The following is a 16208-nucleotide window of genomic DNA, read 5'->3' as shown; positions in this document are numbered from 1 at the left end:
GAGCGTTGTGCGGGCTGATGTGGCCGCAGCCGGGCGGAATGGATGAGGAGATGGAGTGGCCTTGGGTGGAGAGGTGGCTTCTTTGGTTCCCAAGGTACAGCGCTTCCGTTGTCGGGGTTCATGTGTATACGTCCAGGTGTCTGCTCGAGAAATGGTCGTAGCACAGACCACCTCACACTAGTAGAGTGCTCCACCGAAGATCGTGAACGCGGCGACGACTCAACAACTACCCAACCGACGCGTACATAAATATTACACAAGACAGAGTCTCCCTCGACCACGAGTGACCGCAGCCATGAGCACCAATGAGCCATTCTACTTGCGATACTAGTACATCAGCCTACTTGAACCTCCAGCACGTGCCTGTCACTGACGCTTTGGCAGCTCTGGTCATCAAGGCCGCTTTGGACACGAGTTTCTGGGTTGGTGATTATCCTAGAATGGCCGATAGCGACGAAGCGCTGACACGGTGCAGAGTTTGACTTTCGTGTTCTTGGAGACGGCCGCAGCGCATCTGCACGCTATGCAAACAACTCCAACTACCGCAACGACTCACTGATCCGAAAAGAGAGTATGAAGAGCTGAATCCCTACGACGTAAACTTACTAAACTTTTCAGTGTGTGTCAGCGACATCTTGGTGGCTGAGATCAAGCGTATTGTCAAAGAAAGCGAAATCCTCAAGTACGGCACTATTGGAGATACGCCGAGAAAACCATTGTGCTAACTTGATGGTCAGAGAAGATGACACAAAGTGGCCTCAAAAGAACAAGGACGGTCGTCAAGAGCTGGAAATTCGGTTAGGGAGCGAGCACATCTCCTTTGAAGTAGGTGCCTCATGATGTATCAACCCACAGCGTACTGACAATGCTAGACTGCAAAAATTGGATCGCTGCAGGACGTCTCAGAATCATCGGACCCCGAAGGTCTGCGTGTCTTCTACTACCTGGTCCAAGATCTCAAGGCTCTTGTCTTTTCTCTGATAGCCCTCCACTTCAAGGTAAGTGCGCTCTCAGATACGTCATGTACACTTTCTGATACTGGTACAGATCAAGCCAATCTAAGCTTTTAATAACGGCTGGCTGTGTGGCCTGTGGGTTCGCTGATTCCCGGAGAAGCGCTGTCACCACAACCATAGCAGACCGTACGCATCATTATTTGCATCCGATGGAAGATCAGACGCATGGAGTCTAGTAAGCGAATGGGCAAATCCCCACGCTGGTAGCATCCAAGTATGCCCAGCTCTGCGTAAAATGGCGTGCAGACATTGGCGTTGGACGCATGTCGGCGAGGGAGCTACTAGCCCTTTGACCAACGACATGCACGCCCCATGCTCGGATAAGGTTTTGTTATTCTAGATAGACGCATGTCTGCGAATTTATCCATCAAAGTTGACGTGCTCTTGCATGCGTGTGCCGGTGCAATGGAGCTTGCCATGGGCGTGGTTGAATGCTTGGGCCCCATGTCATGCCACGTGAGGCTAGCGTCTTTCCCCGCGAACAGAGGCGCAGGCCTTGGATCCACTCATCGCCTAGACACGTCCGCCGCCGAGTCCAAGTCACCGTTCCAGCCCGGGCATGCATCTCCTCGCCACGACTTTTTGAACCCTGAACTTCCTACTATACTGTTTTCCCACCCCTCCCATCGTTGTTTCGTCCCATGTGTGCTTAATCAGCCTCCCTCCTTGTGAAACCATCGCCCCACTCGAGCGGACGATGCCGACACCGGATGATGCCATGGTCCCGTCGGTGGAGCACGAGAGCATCGCCGGCCGCGCGACCTGTCCCCCAGACGAATCGCGCTCCCTTACTGCACGAGAATTGAATCAGCTGCGACTGTCAAGCCACAGCAGCGATGCCAGTCGTGCATCCCATGCGCCCATGCAGCAGCCCACTCCACCTCCCCAGGATTCTTCAGAACATGGCCAGACGCCAGCGGATGCCCACAGCAAGCCCTCGAACGCCGATATCGAGACCCCAGCCCGGGACATTCCCACGCCCATGACCGCTACCGATGACGGCTCCGAAGAGCAGCGCACATCGCAGGCATCGCCACAGTCTGCCATTACGCCTGTTTCACTTCTCGCCAACCACATCTCGTCGCCCTTCCCTGCGCATAGAGTGCGTTGTAACCATGCATCTGATGAGCTTAGCTGATGGCAGGACAGTTTCTACCAAATTCTTCGTCATCCCTCCTCCGACCCGGAAGTCGCTTTGTGGGTAGCCAAACGTCCGATCGTCAAAAATACGAAGTCGAAGTCGAGATAAAACATGTCGATATGCGCGAGTCCTTCATGTGTGGATACTTGCGCATCAAAGGTACGTACCCGTTCTACTGCCATGGTGACCCTGGATCAAAAGACTAACTTGTCCACAGGGTTAACCGAGGATCATCCCAGCTTAACCACGTACTTTGAGGGCGAGATCATTGGAAGCAAGTATACATTCATTACACAACATCCCGAATGGGGCTCCAATGAGAAGGTTGACCGCCAACATTGGGCTCGATTCCCTGCTTATAAGCCGCTGTCCAAGAACCTGTCGCGCCCCGAGCTGGTGACCAAGGACTGGATGCACAAGGAGCATCTCTTCATGCGCTGGAAAGAGTATTTCCTTGTGCCGGACCACCGAGTCCGGACAATAAGCGGCGCGAGTTTTGAGGGCTTCTACTACATCTGCTTTAATCAAGTGTCTGGCGGCATTGAAGGCATCTACTTCCATGCTAAGAGCGAGAAGTAAGTGTGGGACATGGTACTCTGGCCAGGACGTAGCTAACCAGACTCCAGGTTCCAGAAGCTCCAATTAGAACACGTCCAAGATTTTGGGTGTCAGGGCGCCATTGAGTTCCGATGATGTTAACGATTACACGAATTTGCATTTCTTGGGATGGATTTAGCATATGGGCGCACTCTGGGGATCGGGTTTGTTGTACGGTATCAGTTTGGCCACGGACCGTATGCAGCGTGCGACACGGCCGTACATATTTCTGTAGCAACGGGGCTTAAGACATTGAGACGGAATTACGTCACCTATCGAATCTGTGCACGCACTGTGGCGCCAACGGCTGTGTTTCCTCCACACGTCGTGGGCCAGCGGCGACCCTGGAGCTAGTGAAAAAAGCTTGATCCACAAGGGCCTCGCTTCGTGATAGGTGGTGACCCATCTACCATTACCTCAGCACCTGCATTTCCCTTTTGACGTGACCCGACCTTGTGTCTGTCCGCCGACTTCTGTACATTCGCCCCAGAAAAAAAAGTTCACCATGCCAGGCGAACCAGCAAAGCGCACGAGGCGCGAGGAGTACAAGAAGTCGTTGCAGGCCGACGAACAAAATGCAGCTCTGCCAAAGAAGAAATTCTACAGACAACGTGCCCATGCTAACCCATTTTCGGATCACTCTCTCACATAGTACGGTGGCTTTCGTGATTCTTGTTGTTGTTTTTTTTCGTTGTGTTTCAGCTTGCTGACAATGGCGCAGTCCAAAGAGCCCCGCGGATATGGACTGGGCCAGCCTGTATCCCGCTTACGCCAAACATCAGAAGCAAGCAACAGAAGGAGAGACGGCGAGCGAGTCACATGACGTGAGCGTAGAAGAGCAACGGAAATTCAACGAGGTGACGAAGAATGTCGAGATTGCAGATATTGGGTGTGGCTTTGGTGGCCTGCTTTTTGCCCTTGCGCCAAAGTTTCCCGATACTTTGATACTAGGTACTGTAACATTCTCCTTCATCTTGTCGATTTATTATCCCTTTTTTTCTTTCATTTCCTTTTAAATTAATCACAGCAGGAATATGCCTTATACTAACAAACAAGAAATTCAGGCATGGAAATTCGCACATCAGTCACAGAGTACGTGCAAGAAAAAGTCCGCGCTCTGCGTATCCAAAACGCCGCAACAAACGGCTACCAAAACGCCTCTTGCATCCGCGCCAACACGATGAAATTCCTCCCCAATTTCTTCCAAAAAGGCCAACTCTCCAAGATCTTTCTCTGCTTTCCTGACCCCCACTTTAAGCAGCGCAAGCACAAGGCTCGCATCGTGTCGTACACGCTCAACTCAGAGTACGCCTACGTACTGCGTCCCGGTGGCGTCGTGTACACGATTACCGATGTGCAGGATCTGCACGAGTGGATGAAGGAGCATTTTGAGAAGCATCCGAGTTTTGAGCGGGTGGAGCGGCAGTTCGAGGAGGGGGAGGGCGAGAGTGGGGAGGGCATGGATGAGTGTGTCAAGGCGATGCGGGTGGAGACGGAGGAGGGAAAGAAGGTGGAGAGGAATAAGGGTTTGAAGTTTGTGGCGTGCTTTAGGAGGATTGAGGATCCGCCGTGGCCTTGATGAGGGTATTTTAGGTGTTTTTCAACGAGGGATTTTGGGTGGATTGGTGTCTTGGATACTTTCTCGAGCAAATGACATATTTGTTACGCGTATGTAAGGTCTAAGCAGGAGCGTTTACGAAAGGCACAGTAAAAATGGGGGTTTCAGCGGAAAGCTAACAGTTCTATCCATTGCTCTATATTCTTCCTTTACAAAGTCGTCTCTAGGATATCTCTACCTTGAACAGCAGAACAAGAAACTTCATGTCTAAAAAAAAAAGCACCCATCCTCCCCTCACAACTTGGGAAACCTAACCCTCAAAAACTGGTTCGGCCACGCAACATCAAGACCCAACTGCCACGCAACACGCAGCACCCACTCAGGCTCCCTCATAAACTGACGTGCAACCAGCACGACATCAGCCAGGGGCTCCTTACCCTCTGTAACCTTAACCGCAGCCTGCGCCTCCTTTGCGAGTTCCTCATCCCCAGCCTTCGAAGCACCACCATCCTCAACGATATTCTTCGCCTGCTCCGCCTCAGTGATGAGGCCTACAGCTCCAATAAACAAGTTCAGATTCTCCTTCTTAAGCTCGCTACGAATCTGTGCGGCGATCTTCGTCTGATAGTCCTTGGACTCGAACATATTGATGCGCTGCTCGGGGTGATTACCTCCACTGCTTACATCGAGGAGATCAACACCGAGGGCCGGGAGTAGCTTCGCAAGGCGAATCGAGCTTTCGACGTCCCAGCTACCCAGCTTCTTTCCGAGCTCTGTTTCTTCCATCCAGTCTGTGGAGCTGATGCGGAGGTACAGCGGCATGGAGTCTGGGATGACCGCGCGGATGGCCTTGATGATATCGATCAAGAGACGAGTGCGGTTTTCAAAGGAGCCGCCGTACTTGTCTGTCCGCTGGTTGGTAACGGGAGACAGGAACTGGTGGATGAGGTAACCGTGTGCGCCGTGGATTTCAATGACGTCGACACCGGCTTTGACGGCGCGCTGGGCGGCGGCAGCCCAGTCTTGAACGAGCTCTTGGATTTCGGCTTCGCTGAGGGCGCGGGGGGCCCAGTAGCCGCTGTTCTCGTCCGAGGCGGGTAGGTTGTCCCATGCCCATTCCTGACCGCCCATGGGGCCGACGACGTCGGTGGGCCATCCTGCGGCATCGACGTCGGCTTTGACGCTTACTTTGCGCTTGCCGCCTTGGGTCTTCTGGGAGCCGGCGATCCAGGGGGCGCAGGTACTGGCTTTCCTGCCGGCGTGGGCTAGTTGGATGCCGCATTGGGCTCCTTGGCTCTTGATGAAATCAGAGACTCGTCGCAAAGCGGGGATTTGCGAGTCACTCCAGAGGCCAGGGCAGTTTGGTGAGATGCGGCCATTGGCTTGGACGCCAGTGGCTTCGATGAAGACCAAGGCGGCTCCTTTGAGGGCGTAGTGGCCGAGGGTGGCAATATGGTAATCGGTCAGGGCACCCGTTGAAGGCCCTTCAGATGCTGAGCTGTACTGGCACATAGGGGCTACTTGGATACGGTTTCGGAGTGTGGTTTCACGGATAGTGAGGGGCGTGAAGAGCGTTGGAACCGGAGCATCTTGCTTGCTTGAAGGTGGAATGGAGCCGGGACTTGTATCGTGTTTGGGCGTGGAGTAGGGCAGGCCTGGGACGCCATGGTTGTAATCTTGAGGTGCCATTTTTGAGGAGTTTCGGGTTCAATCGGCGAAGAGGTCGGCGTTTGGACTCGGAGGAGAGGATGCAGTTATGTTTAAAAGCTGTGTAGCAAAGATCTATTTAAACGTTTGGTAGTGCAGCACGCCATATGGATGATTTGTAAGATGCCGAGGTAGATTTCCACCTTCCGGTTTCGCAACGAGAAGTAGTTTTTTTCTTTCTAGCTGTTTTGCTTATCAAGACAGTCTGTCGTGGTGCAGCCCTCAGCCAATGATCTGTGCATGATTATTGCCGATACTAATCGTCGGATTTAAGCTCACTTGGAAATACATGACTCCGTAGGCTGTTGTGGGGCGGGATGATCGCTGTCTCAGGGACGTGAACAGCAGCATCTCGAAGGTAAGTGAGGACTACAAGGACAAGATCGGTGGCTCGACGTGCAACTGGGATGGTAGCGAATGCAGGGTCCAGGCGTCTCGTCCACGCGTGACTGCGCGTCTGTCACGGATCGATGATGTAGTTTCGATGACGTCAACTACCAGCTGTCCCATATAGTCTCCGGTGACCGCCAGTGATGATTGTACTTTGCATCCACCTCTACTCTACTATACAAATATCACTCTGATTCAACACGTATCCTATTAACTACATAACTTCTTCAAACACGACATCATGTCTGCCGCACCAAACCAGCCCGGCCTCGTCTCCAGCCACGCCCAGTATGTCAAGGGCGCCGCTGAAGTGAGTATTACCTACACCTCTTTGCACTATACTGTTATCCCTTCACTATATACTAACAATCGTTAAAGGAGACTATCGGAAATGTAACGGGCAGCGAGCCATGGAAGGCATCAGGCGTCTCAGACAAGGAGCATGCCGTCGAAGCCATGAAGGCAGCATCGGCAAACCGTGACCCACAACAACAAGGCATGGGCAGTCTTGAGGAGAAGGCAGGCAACTTGGTTGGATGTGAAGGCATGCAAAAGGAGGGTGCTCAGAGCAAGCAGCAATAGAGGGCAGATTACTACCGCATTGAATCTGCATCACTCTTATACATAATACATAATTGTAACTCACTAGTTCTGCATCCGCATCCTCAAATGCCTGAAACTAGACACGAAAAGATTTGTTTACGTTGCCGGTATACTCTCTGCGTTTCTTCTAGGTTATCACTACTTCTACACAGCGTGCGTAAGACGGTAAAGATGTTGTTTTCCGTAACTGCTCCATGAGTGTTCGTCTCAAATACAACTAAATGCCACAATCTGATTTCGGTATGCATGTATTCATCATAGATAATCCATGTTGCTGCAGAGAGATAGAATTCCTTTTTGCTTAGCTCCATGAGGTTTTTATTCTGTGTGGGACGTCACTCATTCAACACTTCACCTCCCTTCCGCAAGCTCATGCACCTGCCTATAGTCCCCAGGAGCTTCCACCGGAAATCCTTGTTTGTTAATTTCTCCCATTTCACTTAAATATCTCGAACTGTGTTCTGATATCGCCCAGTGCTGCTTTGCCATAGCTGTCTCGTTATCTGGTCCACCTGGCCTTGCCCGCTCTGTTATTGGTGGCCATTGTCCTGATGAAGATATTGCTTCATTTGAGACCTTATGAGACCTCTGGCGACGTCGATAGAACCAGAAATAATAGATTGCGGCACAAATCAGGACTGCACCAAGGGCAGAGCCCGCACCGATGCCGATGATAGCGCCTTTGGGAAGAGTCACATCGCTGTTTGATGTTGGTCTAGGTACTTGAGTATTAGGGGGCGCAGAGGATGAGGAAACGATAGTGGTTAATGAGGCGGTAGCGGTTAATACCACCACATTAGAAACCGTGATTGTACTGGTATCTGTAACAGTATCCGAATTGATTGTTGCGCTATACACGTTCATGGCGTAAAAGCCGCCGCAGGCGGCGTCCGTTTTGGAAGGGCAGGGCATGGTGCAGCTCGGCGGCGTAGTTATAGTTTTTGTAGCTAGGACATTGCCGCAGTAGCATTGCGTTGCGAACTGGACACCAAAGATTGAATAGCCTGCTCGGGAGCAGCTGCTTTCTGTTAGCGCTTTTGATCCAACTCCTCGAATATTGTAGTTAGGATGTGGCCATCACTACAATCCTTTCGAACTTCAGGTTTCGGAGGTAATCCTCCGGGGCTTCTTTCAAGGCTGCTCTGATCTCTTAGGTGCAATAAGATAATCTAACTCACAAGTTACCGCACGAAGTGGGCTCTAGGGAAACAATGTCAACTGTAGGCCCTCCCAGAACACGCTTATTGCCGTCATCACCCACACAGCCTCGGTATTCGTAGCCGTCGACAGAAATGGCCGTGACATCGCGGGGGCGCAATCGGACGCCTTGGGGTGACGGTAGTAGAGATGGTCCTAGTGTCGGGCCTGTAGTAATGGGGCTCATCCTCGACGGATCTTGAAATTTGGAACGTGCTAAATTGGAGGGGCTTTCATTGTGTGATTGTGCCCAGATTGGTGTTGCACTAAGCAGTATAATAGCGGCGATAAGGAAGTAGATATTTCGTGCCCATAGCCAATATGATTTTGCCATGTCGATCAGTGATAGTGAATTGGAGCAGTAGGTAGGGAAGGTGGGAATGAAGACGAGGCTTTCGTTCGCTGTTATCACATATGGTAAAAGTGGAAGCTTTAAAGTACTCGGGAGAACTGATCAGACAGAGATACACGCATCCTAAAGAGGTTAAACGCATACTCCTCTGTCTGCCTCGTCGTCTAAGCCTGCCCACTTACGCGAGAATGCAGGGGCAGAATCCTTCACTAGCGCCCTCTTTCTCCTCGTCATTGTTTCTATATGTATCACAAGCCAGAGAGCCTAATGCAAAGTCAAGGGGTTCAAAGCTAAGGCAAAGGGGAATATAATGTCAGAACAGACAATAAGACTAGGCAATCCTGTTACAGGTCTATGACAGCCATTGAGTAGACTCGATGGATATTACATCTATAGTACGGAGAGAAAGTAGTCTTGAGGATCTGTGCTGAGCTGATATTCAGCCTTGCACTTACTTCTTGGCAGCCTAACCGATTGCTTTCATATTTGGCGGGCCAGCCCGCCCCGGGCAAACCTAACTACTGTCAGTAAAGCGGCTATCGGGCATCACTACTCAACAGGAGCGAAAAAGCGATCAGGTCTCAGATGCTATTGACGTATGCCTCAACAAACTGTTCTCAGCATCTTCCGGGGTGACACAGCGTCGAGTTTGTTACAGTAACTCTTGGACCAGTATTTTACAGATAGATCACCTGAGATCGCTAAAGCTAGCACCTCTGAGCATCTCTCAGCATGTATGCGCGAATGAATATGGATTTCAATTCTGCTGGTCCTCATAAGCTCTGTAGCTTAAAGATAGTTGTCTACATATTGACCAATACTCACTACGCAGTTCTATGACAGCAGTCTTACCCTAATAATGTTCCAAATAGGTGTATAGCATTTACTTATTCTTATACTGATTTGCGGGCGAAATCTGCGTAACGCGGACGGTGCTGTTGATCACTTCTTTGGCTCTCTTTAAAGTTTACCTTTTTTCCTGCTTCTGTGTCTGAGGTCTCGAGAAGCCTAATCAACATCTTGGAAAACCAAAACGGCAGTTGATATCACAAGAGTTGCATTCTTTGAATCTGAAATCGATCCGCAACTTTACAGTCCTGTTCCGAGAGTTCCTCGGTGCTCTGACAGGGCCGAACAGATTAGCTGTATTTTTTTTGGTTCCAAACACGTTATCGAGTCGTCATCTCTGTATTACACACTACGTCTATCGAATCGGGACTGTGTCCAGATATAGAGACACTGACCTAATCGGTGTACAGCGAAGAGAAAGAAGTAGATTAGAGCAAGCTATCTAATATCAATGCCTAGGCGCTGAAATAGAACAGCCACAATTGCATAGCTAGGGGCCCTGGATGAGTGGCCTTGGATTGAAGAAGGAAAATCCTCCGTAGCCATGGCTCACGACGGCAACCTAAGTGTATGAAGTAGGGACTAGGGGCGGAAGCACAGTACACTAGCCGACAGCACGTTCCCATTCGCAAGTATCTGAAGCAGTTAGATCAAGTAACACGTGGTATTGGTGGCGGCAGTTGGGGGCTAACATTGCTCCAATAGCCTTTGGTGAATAGACACTTTAGCGATTCAGCAACAGACCTACGTAAGACACGAGCGCCAATCACTCTACTCTTCAAGAAAGAGGCGTTTTACTTTTTTGCATCGGTCAGGGACCTTTCTTGTCCCCGCGTGACTGGTGTGCATCTTCCATGATACCGCAAACAGGCAAATTCGCGGTTTGTGTAGTGGCAGAACAGGCGATAACAAGCCATTCCACAAAATCTGCCCTATGCAAGTAGTTTGCCGATAGATTGGTAGTTGGTTGGGTGAGTCTTGGAGAATCCCCGCTGTTGTGTATATTTTTCGCGGGGGTCACGTAGGAGGGTGTTTGCATGTTTCCATGTTACAGTACTTATATAAAGGTCTTGCCCTAGTTCTAGAACCCTCTCTAAAAACCCGCTATTTCTTACCTGTAAATATATTACTTTTGTTTCTGTTCCCCCACCTTCTATATATTAGGATAAAATCAGCGACGTTTTTAATAGCTTCCGAGGCCAGACTCATAACGATTCGCTACATCGATGCAAGAGATATAAGATTATGTCTGATGCATAGACACCATACAATACGTAGTATTCATGGACTCCGACTTTGGAGTTTACGAAGATATTTTTGTTGAATGTGCTCTCGTTGCGTTCATTCCAGGTACGATGACGGAGGCAGAAGCTGAGGAAAGCACGGTCCGCCCATGAGACTGGAGCTTCGCGTCATGACCAAAGCCTCAACCACCAACTGCGAGCTGAACCAGCTACCGTACAGTCAAGATGCCGCCCCCAGTCCGCGCGCGTCCGATCAAGAAAGACGACTTCGAGGCAGCATTTAAGAAACTCAAGACGTCCGTCTATCAAGACAGCACGCGCCCGGCCGCCGTCTCCTCGTCGCACTACATCCGCTCGATATCGTGGAACGCCTCTGGAACTTTTATCGCCACGGGGGCTGCAGACAAAACGTTGCGCATATGGAATCCCGAGAAGACCAACGTTAAGAACTCGACCGAGCTCCGTACGCCCAACGCGCCTCCCTTGACCAACCTCGAACGCGTATCTTTCCACCCCATCAATGAGAATGAGCTTGCAAGCTGTGGTACCGATGGTATGGTCAGGTTCTGGGACATTCGCTCCAAGGCCAGTGTGGGTGAAGTCAAGGTCGGCGAGCAGCCCTTTACTCTGGCATGGACACCAGACGGCAACGAGATCGTCGTAGGAAGAAAGGTCAGTTGACCAACCTTTGTTGCGACTATGTACTAACTTATTCAAGGATAACCTCCTCGTCAATGTCGATAGAGCAGCCCTCAGTATCATCTCCGAGCACCGTCAGCCCCTCCAGACCAACCAGTGTGTCTTTGATTGGTCTGGTAACCACCTTTACTCGACAGCTGGTGATGGAAGCGTTAGATTACTACGCTATCCGTCGTTCGAAAACGCTCTCACACTGAACGCCCATACTTCTGCATGCTATGCTGTCTCCATGTCGCCCAGCGGCGAATACCTGGCAGCTGGTGGAGGAGATGCGTTGGTTTCACTTTGGGATACACAGGAATGGATTTGCGTGAGAACTTTGGAGTTGACAGGAGGCCTCGTTAAGAGTGTGGACTTCTCGTTTGATGGCAGCTACATCACCGCTGGCTCCGACGATAAGGAAGAAAAGAAGATTCGCATCGCACATGTGGAATCGGGCGAAACCGTATACACCATCGATGTTCCCACACCCGCAGCGCATGTAGCATGGCACCCATGCCGATATATACTGGCCTATTCAGCTGACAACCTAGGCCTCAAGATTGTTGGAGGCATTAGCTAAGCAGTTGCGGAGTAAAAGAAGGAAAGGAAAAGGAAAAGGAGTTTTGTCAGTTCTAACGGCGTAAATGATACCCCATTGTTTGAACCACACGCGTCGCGTTCTGTGCATCTCCAACCGCGGCTCATTCCCATCTGTGACGCAATAATGTCGCTCTAGCTCGGCATAGTAATCACCCGACGTGGACTTTGTCCCTATAGAAGCTGCCGTTTTCTACAAGTCTCAATCGTTTACAATACTCTTGAATCAGACTGGCCACTATGGACGTCACAGCACCTATACAACCGAACAGTCTATTCTCCGCCAAGGGGCTGGTAGTAGTCATTACTGGCGGAGGTACTGGTACGTTAGTTGTTATTCAAGCTCTAAGCTACCCCGCTGTACTACTACCCCGCGCCCATCCTCTTTGAATAGTTACTCGCTATGTAAATTCCCAGCAAAAAGACTCATCAACAACCACACAGGTCTCGGTCTCGCCATAGCCTCAGCCCTCTACCAAAACGGCGCCGAAAAAATCTACATCCTCGGCCGCCGACAAGACGTCCTCCGCACCGCCATCTCCAAACTCCAATCCGACAATGTAGCATACAAACCCGCCAGCACCTCCGTCCTCAATGATATCGTCTGCGATGTCACCGACCTCGCCTCCGTCAAAGCCGCCGCCGAGCACATCAAGAAAGACATCGGCTACGTCGACGTGCTAATCAACAACGCCGGCGTCCTCGGCCCCAGAAACGGGCAGGACATCTACAAAGCATCTTCGATCCACGAACTCGCCGACGCAATGACTTCGGACTACGACGGCTGGTCCTCCGCTATGGCAATAAACACGCAATCCGTCATCGGCGTCTCCGCGACTTTTCTTCCTCTGCTCGAAGCAGCGAATACGCGTCGTGGATGGGCGCCGGGCAAAGTCACTGGCGCGGGGAATCCGCGTGCTCGCGACACGAAGAAGTTGGCGGATGCTGGTGTCGATGCTGATGACGACCGACTGGCACATATCATCACTGTTGCCTCCGTGGCTTCGTACATGCGCTGGGTATCCGCGGGTCTCGCGTACAACGCTAGTAAATCTGCTGCTGCGCATCTGGGTAAGATGATGGCGACGTTTCTGGCGGAATGGGGGGTCAGAAGCAATATTGTTTGTCCTGGGCCGTACCCGAGTGATATGACGGCGGATATTAAGCCTGTGTATGGGACGAGCCAGGTGCCGCAGGGGAGGATGGGCGGGTTGAATGATATTAGTGGGTTGATGCTGTTTTTGGTGGGGAAGGGGGGTGCGTATGTTAATGGGACTGCGCAGTTGACGGATGGGGGGAGGGTGGGAGTGTTTCCTGCTACGTATTAGAAGGATCGGAAATCAGGGAGGTAGTAGTAACTTGATTGATGCGCAGTAAAGTATCATTTATGATTTAAGCCTTGTTTCAATCCTTCTGCGTATCCTTTGTTAGACATGTCCGCTTAAACACCCCTTTGCTAACGCCATACAAAATGCTCTTTCTTTCCACCTCCCTTTTACAGAAACCTTTTCTCGGTCTCTGTAGTACTTCTTGTTTTCATTCAAGCCCCTTCACTTCTTTTTCTTGTTCTCCCTCACATCCTGGTTCTGAGCAGTGTGCGTTGCACGCTTACCCTACATGCGTCCAAGCACACCCCTCACACTTCCGTCGAGCACAACATTGCCCTTAACACTCAACTCCCCAATTCCAGTCTGACCTCCCGAGCCCCCATTCACCCAGCGCTGCAACAGTGCGTTGCTCTCCATAGGCTTGATGCTCGGCGCCGCGGTACCGACAGTAACGTGGGCAATGGGATTTGCAGTTGTGAAAACAAGTTCCTCGGTTGCGGTACCAGCCTCACTCTCGATCTGCAAGGTGCTAGAGCCATTCAAGCGTACAACGAAGCACATTATGCGGTCGTCCCAGATGAGGCGTTCGAGTTGTACGTCGCACTTGCCGAGCTCTGGTTCCCACGAGCCCTCCATGTTTGTTTTTTGCATGTTTTCGTGGTGCTTGACGAGCTTGTCCCAGTATTCTTGGTTCTCAGCTGCAGAGGCCCGGTGGATCAAAGTGACATGGAATTCGTTTTGGACGCGGCGGCTCTGCTTTAGTTGGTTGTACATTCGGGCGGTCATGGCGTCCTTGTCCTTGAAGAGGTCGTCGAGGACTGCGTTGACGCGGTTGGTGTTGAGACGAACGGAGAAGTACTCCATGCGTGGAGCCTTCTTTTGTTTTGCTACTGGTTGAGCTTTTTGGTTGTTTTGTTTGTTCTGGATACCCTTTCTATCGTTGTTGCCTCGCGATAGGTCCATCTTGAAATCCGGCGTGTAGTCGTTCAGAGCCCAGTGGATAGCAGCGTCCATATCGGGATCAGTCGGCATCTGTTTATCGGCAAATAGAGCTGGATATGTCTCAAACATTCTTCCAATGATTGACTCAAGATTCTGGCGGGAGTCGACAGTAGGGTCTAAGTCAATGACCAAATCGAAGAGTTCGTCCGGGCTTTCAGAAGGATCGACTGGCTGGAACCGATGCATGAAACCTTCCATGATCTCGATAATCTCACTTGATCCCTTTGAGCCTGCCTGGATGGTCTGATGATTATCGCCACGGTCAAGCACACGCGCCCGTGTCGCTTCTCGGATTCGGTCGTAGTTGTGCCGGTCATGAACATAATGCAATGCGACGAAGCGCGCATCTGGCACGTTCTTAGAGATGTCGTTGATGAGCTGGTCTCGCTCGCGCTTCTGATGATTGTTTCGATCGGCAATGACGACTGGGTTTGTGACTAGCAGCGAAGAAATCGTGTCAGCGAACACCTGGCCACGACCTTTTTTGGCCTTGACATTGTCGTTCTGGAAGTGACCCCATCCAAACAACTTGACTAGAGCAAGAGCCAGAGTTGTTTTTCCGCACCCAATAGTTGCAACAGGAACAAGCACAATATTCCCAGTCGCATTTTTGCTCTCGACTGCCCCATTTTCCAGTTCTTGTCGAATGATTTCAGCACCAGTGGTTCCACGCGAAGCCAAGAACTCGTCACGCATCTTGATGATGCCGTGATTCTCGTTGTAAGCCTTGGCCAAGGTCTTGTTTTGAGTGAATTTCCAGCGCGCAAAGTCAAGGTACTCCTTGGTGATTGCCTCGTGTTTCTTGTAACGCGGTACTTTGCCGGCGATGAGAGCTCTAGTGCACTCGCGCCACTGACGGTACATGAGATATGGCTCCTCGAACTTGTACTTGAAAAACCAATCCACATATGGTGCGTTCTCAGTCTCGCGTGCCTGGCAGCGGATGACGAAACCCTCTGTGTCGCGACCCTCGTAGTTGCCCGTCTCCGCAACCTTATCCAAGAAGGCCTTTACTTTCTTGATATCGTTCTCGATCACGTATGTGACCTTCTTCATACCCCACTCGTCGGCAAATTTGTCGACCAGATGGCCAGGATATGTCGCAAAGTCAGGCAGGTTCAGATTGATGCCGTGTACGTAGAGGCCAGCCTGCTCAGGAGTATATGCCAGCACATGCTCTTCGAATTCGTCATCGCATAGTTCTGCTACTAATGTCGCGTTCATGGACCGAAGGGTACGCGCCAGCTCCGCCTTGGTCCTGCCGACTTTGGCAACATGTCGCTCAACCCACTGCTCGCCCGCAACAGCGTGACTGAGACATCCTTCCCGAGGGCCTGTAGAGTGTTTGCTGCAGACCAGTAGTGTGTCGTCGTCTAGGCCAGCTACAAAGATAATACACCCGTTCTCTTTTACACTCAACTCGTACGGACCCTGTGTGTTTTTTTCCACATTTTTCCATTCCGTCTTCCGGATCTCTCCATGATTGAAGAACTTGTCGTACCCCCTGACTGCAATCTCGTAGTTACCCTGCAAGTTTTTGTATGTAAAGAGTCCTCGCGCATATGTGGGGAGATTCTCTTTTTTGTAGTCCCAATCGTTCATCTTCCATGAGTCCACGGTTCGGCCGTTGGGAAGTGGGAATGTGTGTTTTTTTACTGAGAAACCACCCTGTCCCTTCTTGCCCTTATGTGCCTCGAGAGCGTGGACCAAATCGGTGACCTCTTTTGGGTCTTGCGGCACATAGGGCGCTCTCTCGCGGTGCGCCATGATTGCAGTGGACGCAAACGAACGTCGGGGGATGAATTGCTTTTGGGTATGTAATCGGGTTCGTGTAAGGACGGAAAGGTAAATCTGGGATAACGACACTTGTGAGCGAAGGTAGGTTGCGTACAGATGCGACAATGCACAAGAGCGGGGAGAATATTTTAGTAAAGTAGTGCGCATTG

General features: G+C 51.0%; 8 protein-coding genes across 8 annotated transcripts; 5 read left to right on the top strand and 3 right to left on the bottom strand.

Annotated features, from left to right (window-relative positions):
* Positions 1-295: 295 nt before the first annotated feature.
* Positions 296-1062, top strand: COCMIDRAFT_3586 (uncharacterized protein; the record flags this gene model as incomplete). The annotated part of the gene is made up of 7 exons (XM_007687788.1): positions 296-330; positions 385-422; positions 476-571; positions 619-682; positions 738-825; positions 873-998; positions 1048-1062. 7 exons carry the CDS (start codon positions 296-298, stop codon positions 1060-1062), a joined length of 462 nt encoding a protein of 153 aa, XP_007685978.1.
* A 651-nt stretch (positions 1063-1713) lies between these two features.
* On the top strand, positions 1714-2850 carry COCMIDRAFT_90098 (uncharacterized protein; the record flags this gene model as incomplete). The annotated part of the gene is made up of 4 exons (XM_007687845.1): positions 1714-2118; positions 2166-2316; positions 2375-2732; positions 2784-2850. The coding sequence occupies 4 exons, from the start codon at positions 1714-1716 to the stop codon at positions 2848-2850; spliced, it is 981 nt and encodes a 326-aa protein (XP_007686035.1).
* A 409-nt stretch (positions 2851-3259) lies between these two features.
* COCMIDRAFT_90037 (uncharacterized protein) lies at positions 3260-4333 on the top strand (the record flags this gene model as incomplete). The annotated part of the gene is made up of 3 exons (XM_007687844.1): positions 3260-3405; positions 3476-3705; positions 3819-4333. 3 exons carry the CDS (start codon positions 3260-3262, stop codon positions 4331-4333), a joined length of 891 nt encoding a protein of 296 aa, XP_007686034.1.
* A 273-nt stretch (positions 4334-4606) lies between these two features.
* Positions 4607-6001, bottom strand: COCMIDRAFT_3583 (uncharacterized protein; the record flags this gene model as incomplete). Its single annotated transcript, XM_007687787.1, has 1 exon — positions 4607-6001. One exon carries the CDS (start codon positions 5999-6001, stop codon positions 4607-4609), a length of 1395 nt encoding a protein of 464 aa, XP_007685977.1.
* Positions 6002-6650: 649 nt separating this feature from the next.
* COCMIDRAFT_35021 (uncharacterized protein) lies at positions 6651-6991 on the top strand (the record flags this gene model as incomplete). Its single annotated transcript, XM_007687818.1, has 2 exons — positions 6651-6719; positions 6788-6991. 2 exons carry the CDS (start codon positions 6651-6653, stop codon positions 6989-6991), a joined length of 273 nt encoding a protein of 90 aa, XP_007686008.1.
* A 372-nt stretch (positions 6992-7363) lies between these two features.
* On the bottom strand, positions 7364-8926 carry COCMIDRAFT_35020 (uncharacterized protein; the record flags this gene model as incomplete). The annotated part of the gene is made up of 5 exons (XM_007687817.1): positions 7364-7833; positions 7871-7959; positions 8191-8601; positions 8744-8800; positions 8910-8926. 5 exons carry the CDS (start codon positions 8924-8926, stop codon positions 7364-7366), a joined length of 1044 nt encoding a protein of 347 aa, XP_007686007.1.
* Positions 8927-10879: 1953 nt separating this feature from the next.
* COCMIDRAFT_90003 (uncharacterized protein) lies at positions 10880-13260 on the top strand (the record flags this gene model as incomplete). Its single annotated transcript, XM_007687843.1, has 5 exons — positions 10880-11326; positions 11373-11897; positions 12116-12131; positions 12186-12254; positions 12377-13260. 5 exons carry the CDS (start codon positions 10880-10882, stop codon positions 13258-13260), a joined length of 1941 nt encoding a protein of 646 aa, XP_007686033.1.
* Positions 13261-13545: 285 nt separating this feature from the next.
* On the bottom strand, positions 13546-16029 carry COCMIDRAFT_89978 (uncharacterized protein; the record flags this gene model as incomplete). Its single annotated transcript, XM_007687842.1, has 1 exon — positions 13546-16029. One exon carries the CDS (start codon positions 16027-16029, stop codon positions 13546-13548), a length of 2484 nt encoding a protein of 827 aa, XP_007686032.1.
* Positions 16030-16208: the final 179 nt, after the last annotated feature.

Source organism: Bipolaris oryzae (genome assembly GCF_000523455.1).
Source record: "Bipolaris oryzae ATCC 44560 unplaced genomic scaffold scaffold_34, whole genome shotgun sequence".
Lineage (NCBI taxonomy): Eukaryota > Fungi > Ascomycota > Dothideomycetes > Pleosporales > Pleosporaceae > Bipolaris > Bipolaris oryzae.
The sequence above is the reverse complement of the archived record's forward strand: the minus strand, read 5'-3'. Positions and strand labels throughout refer to the sequence as shown.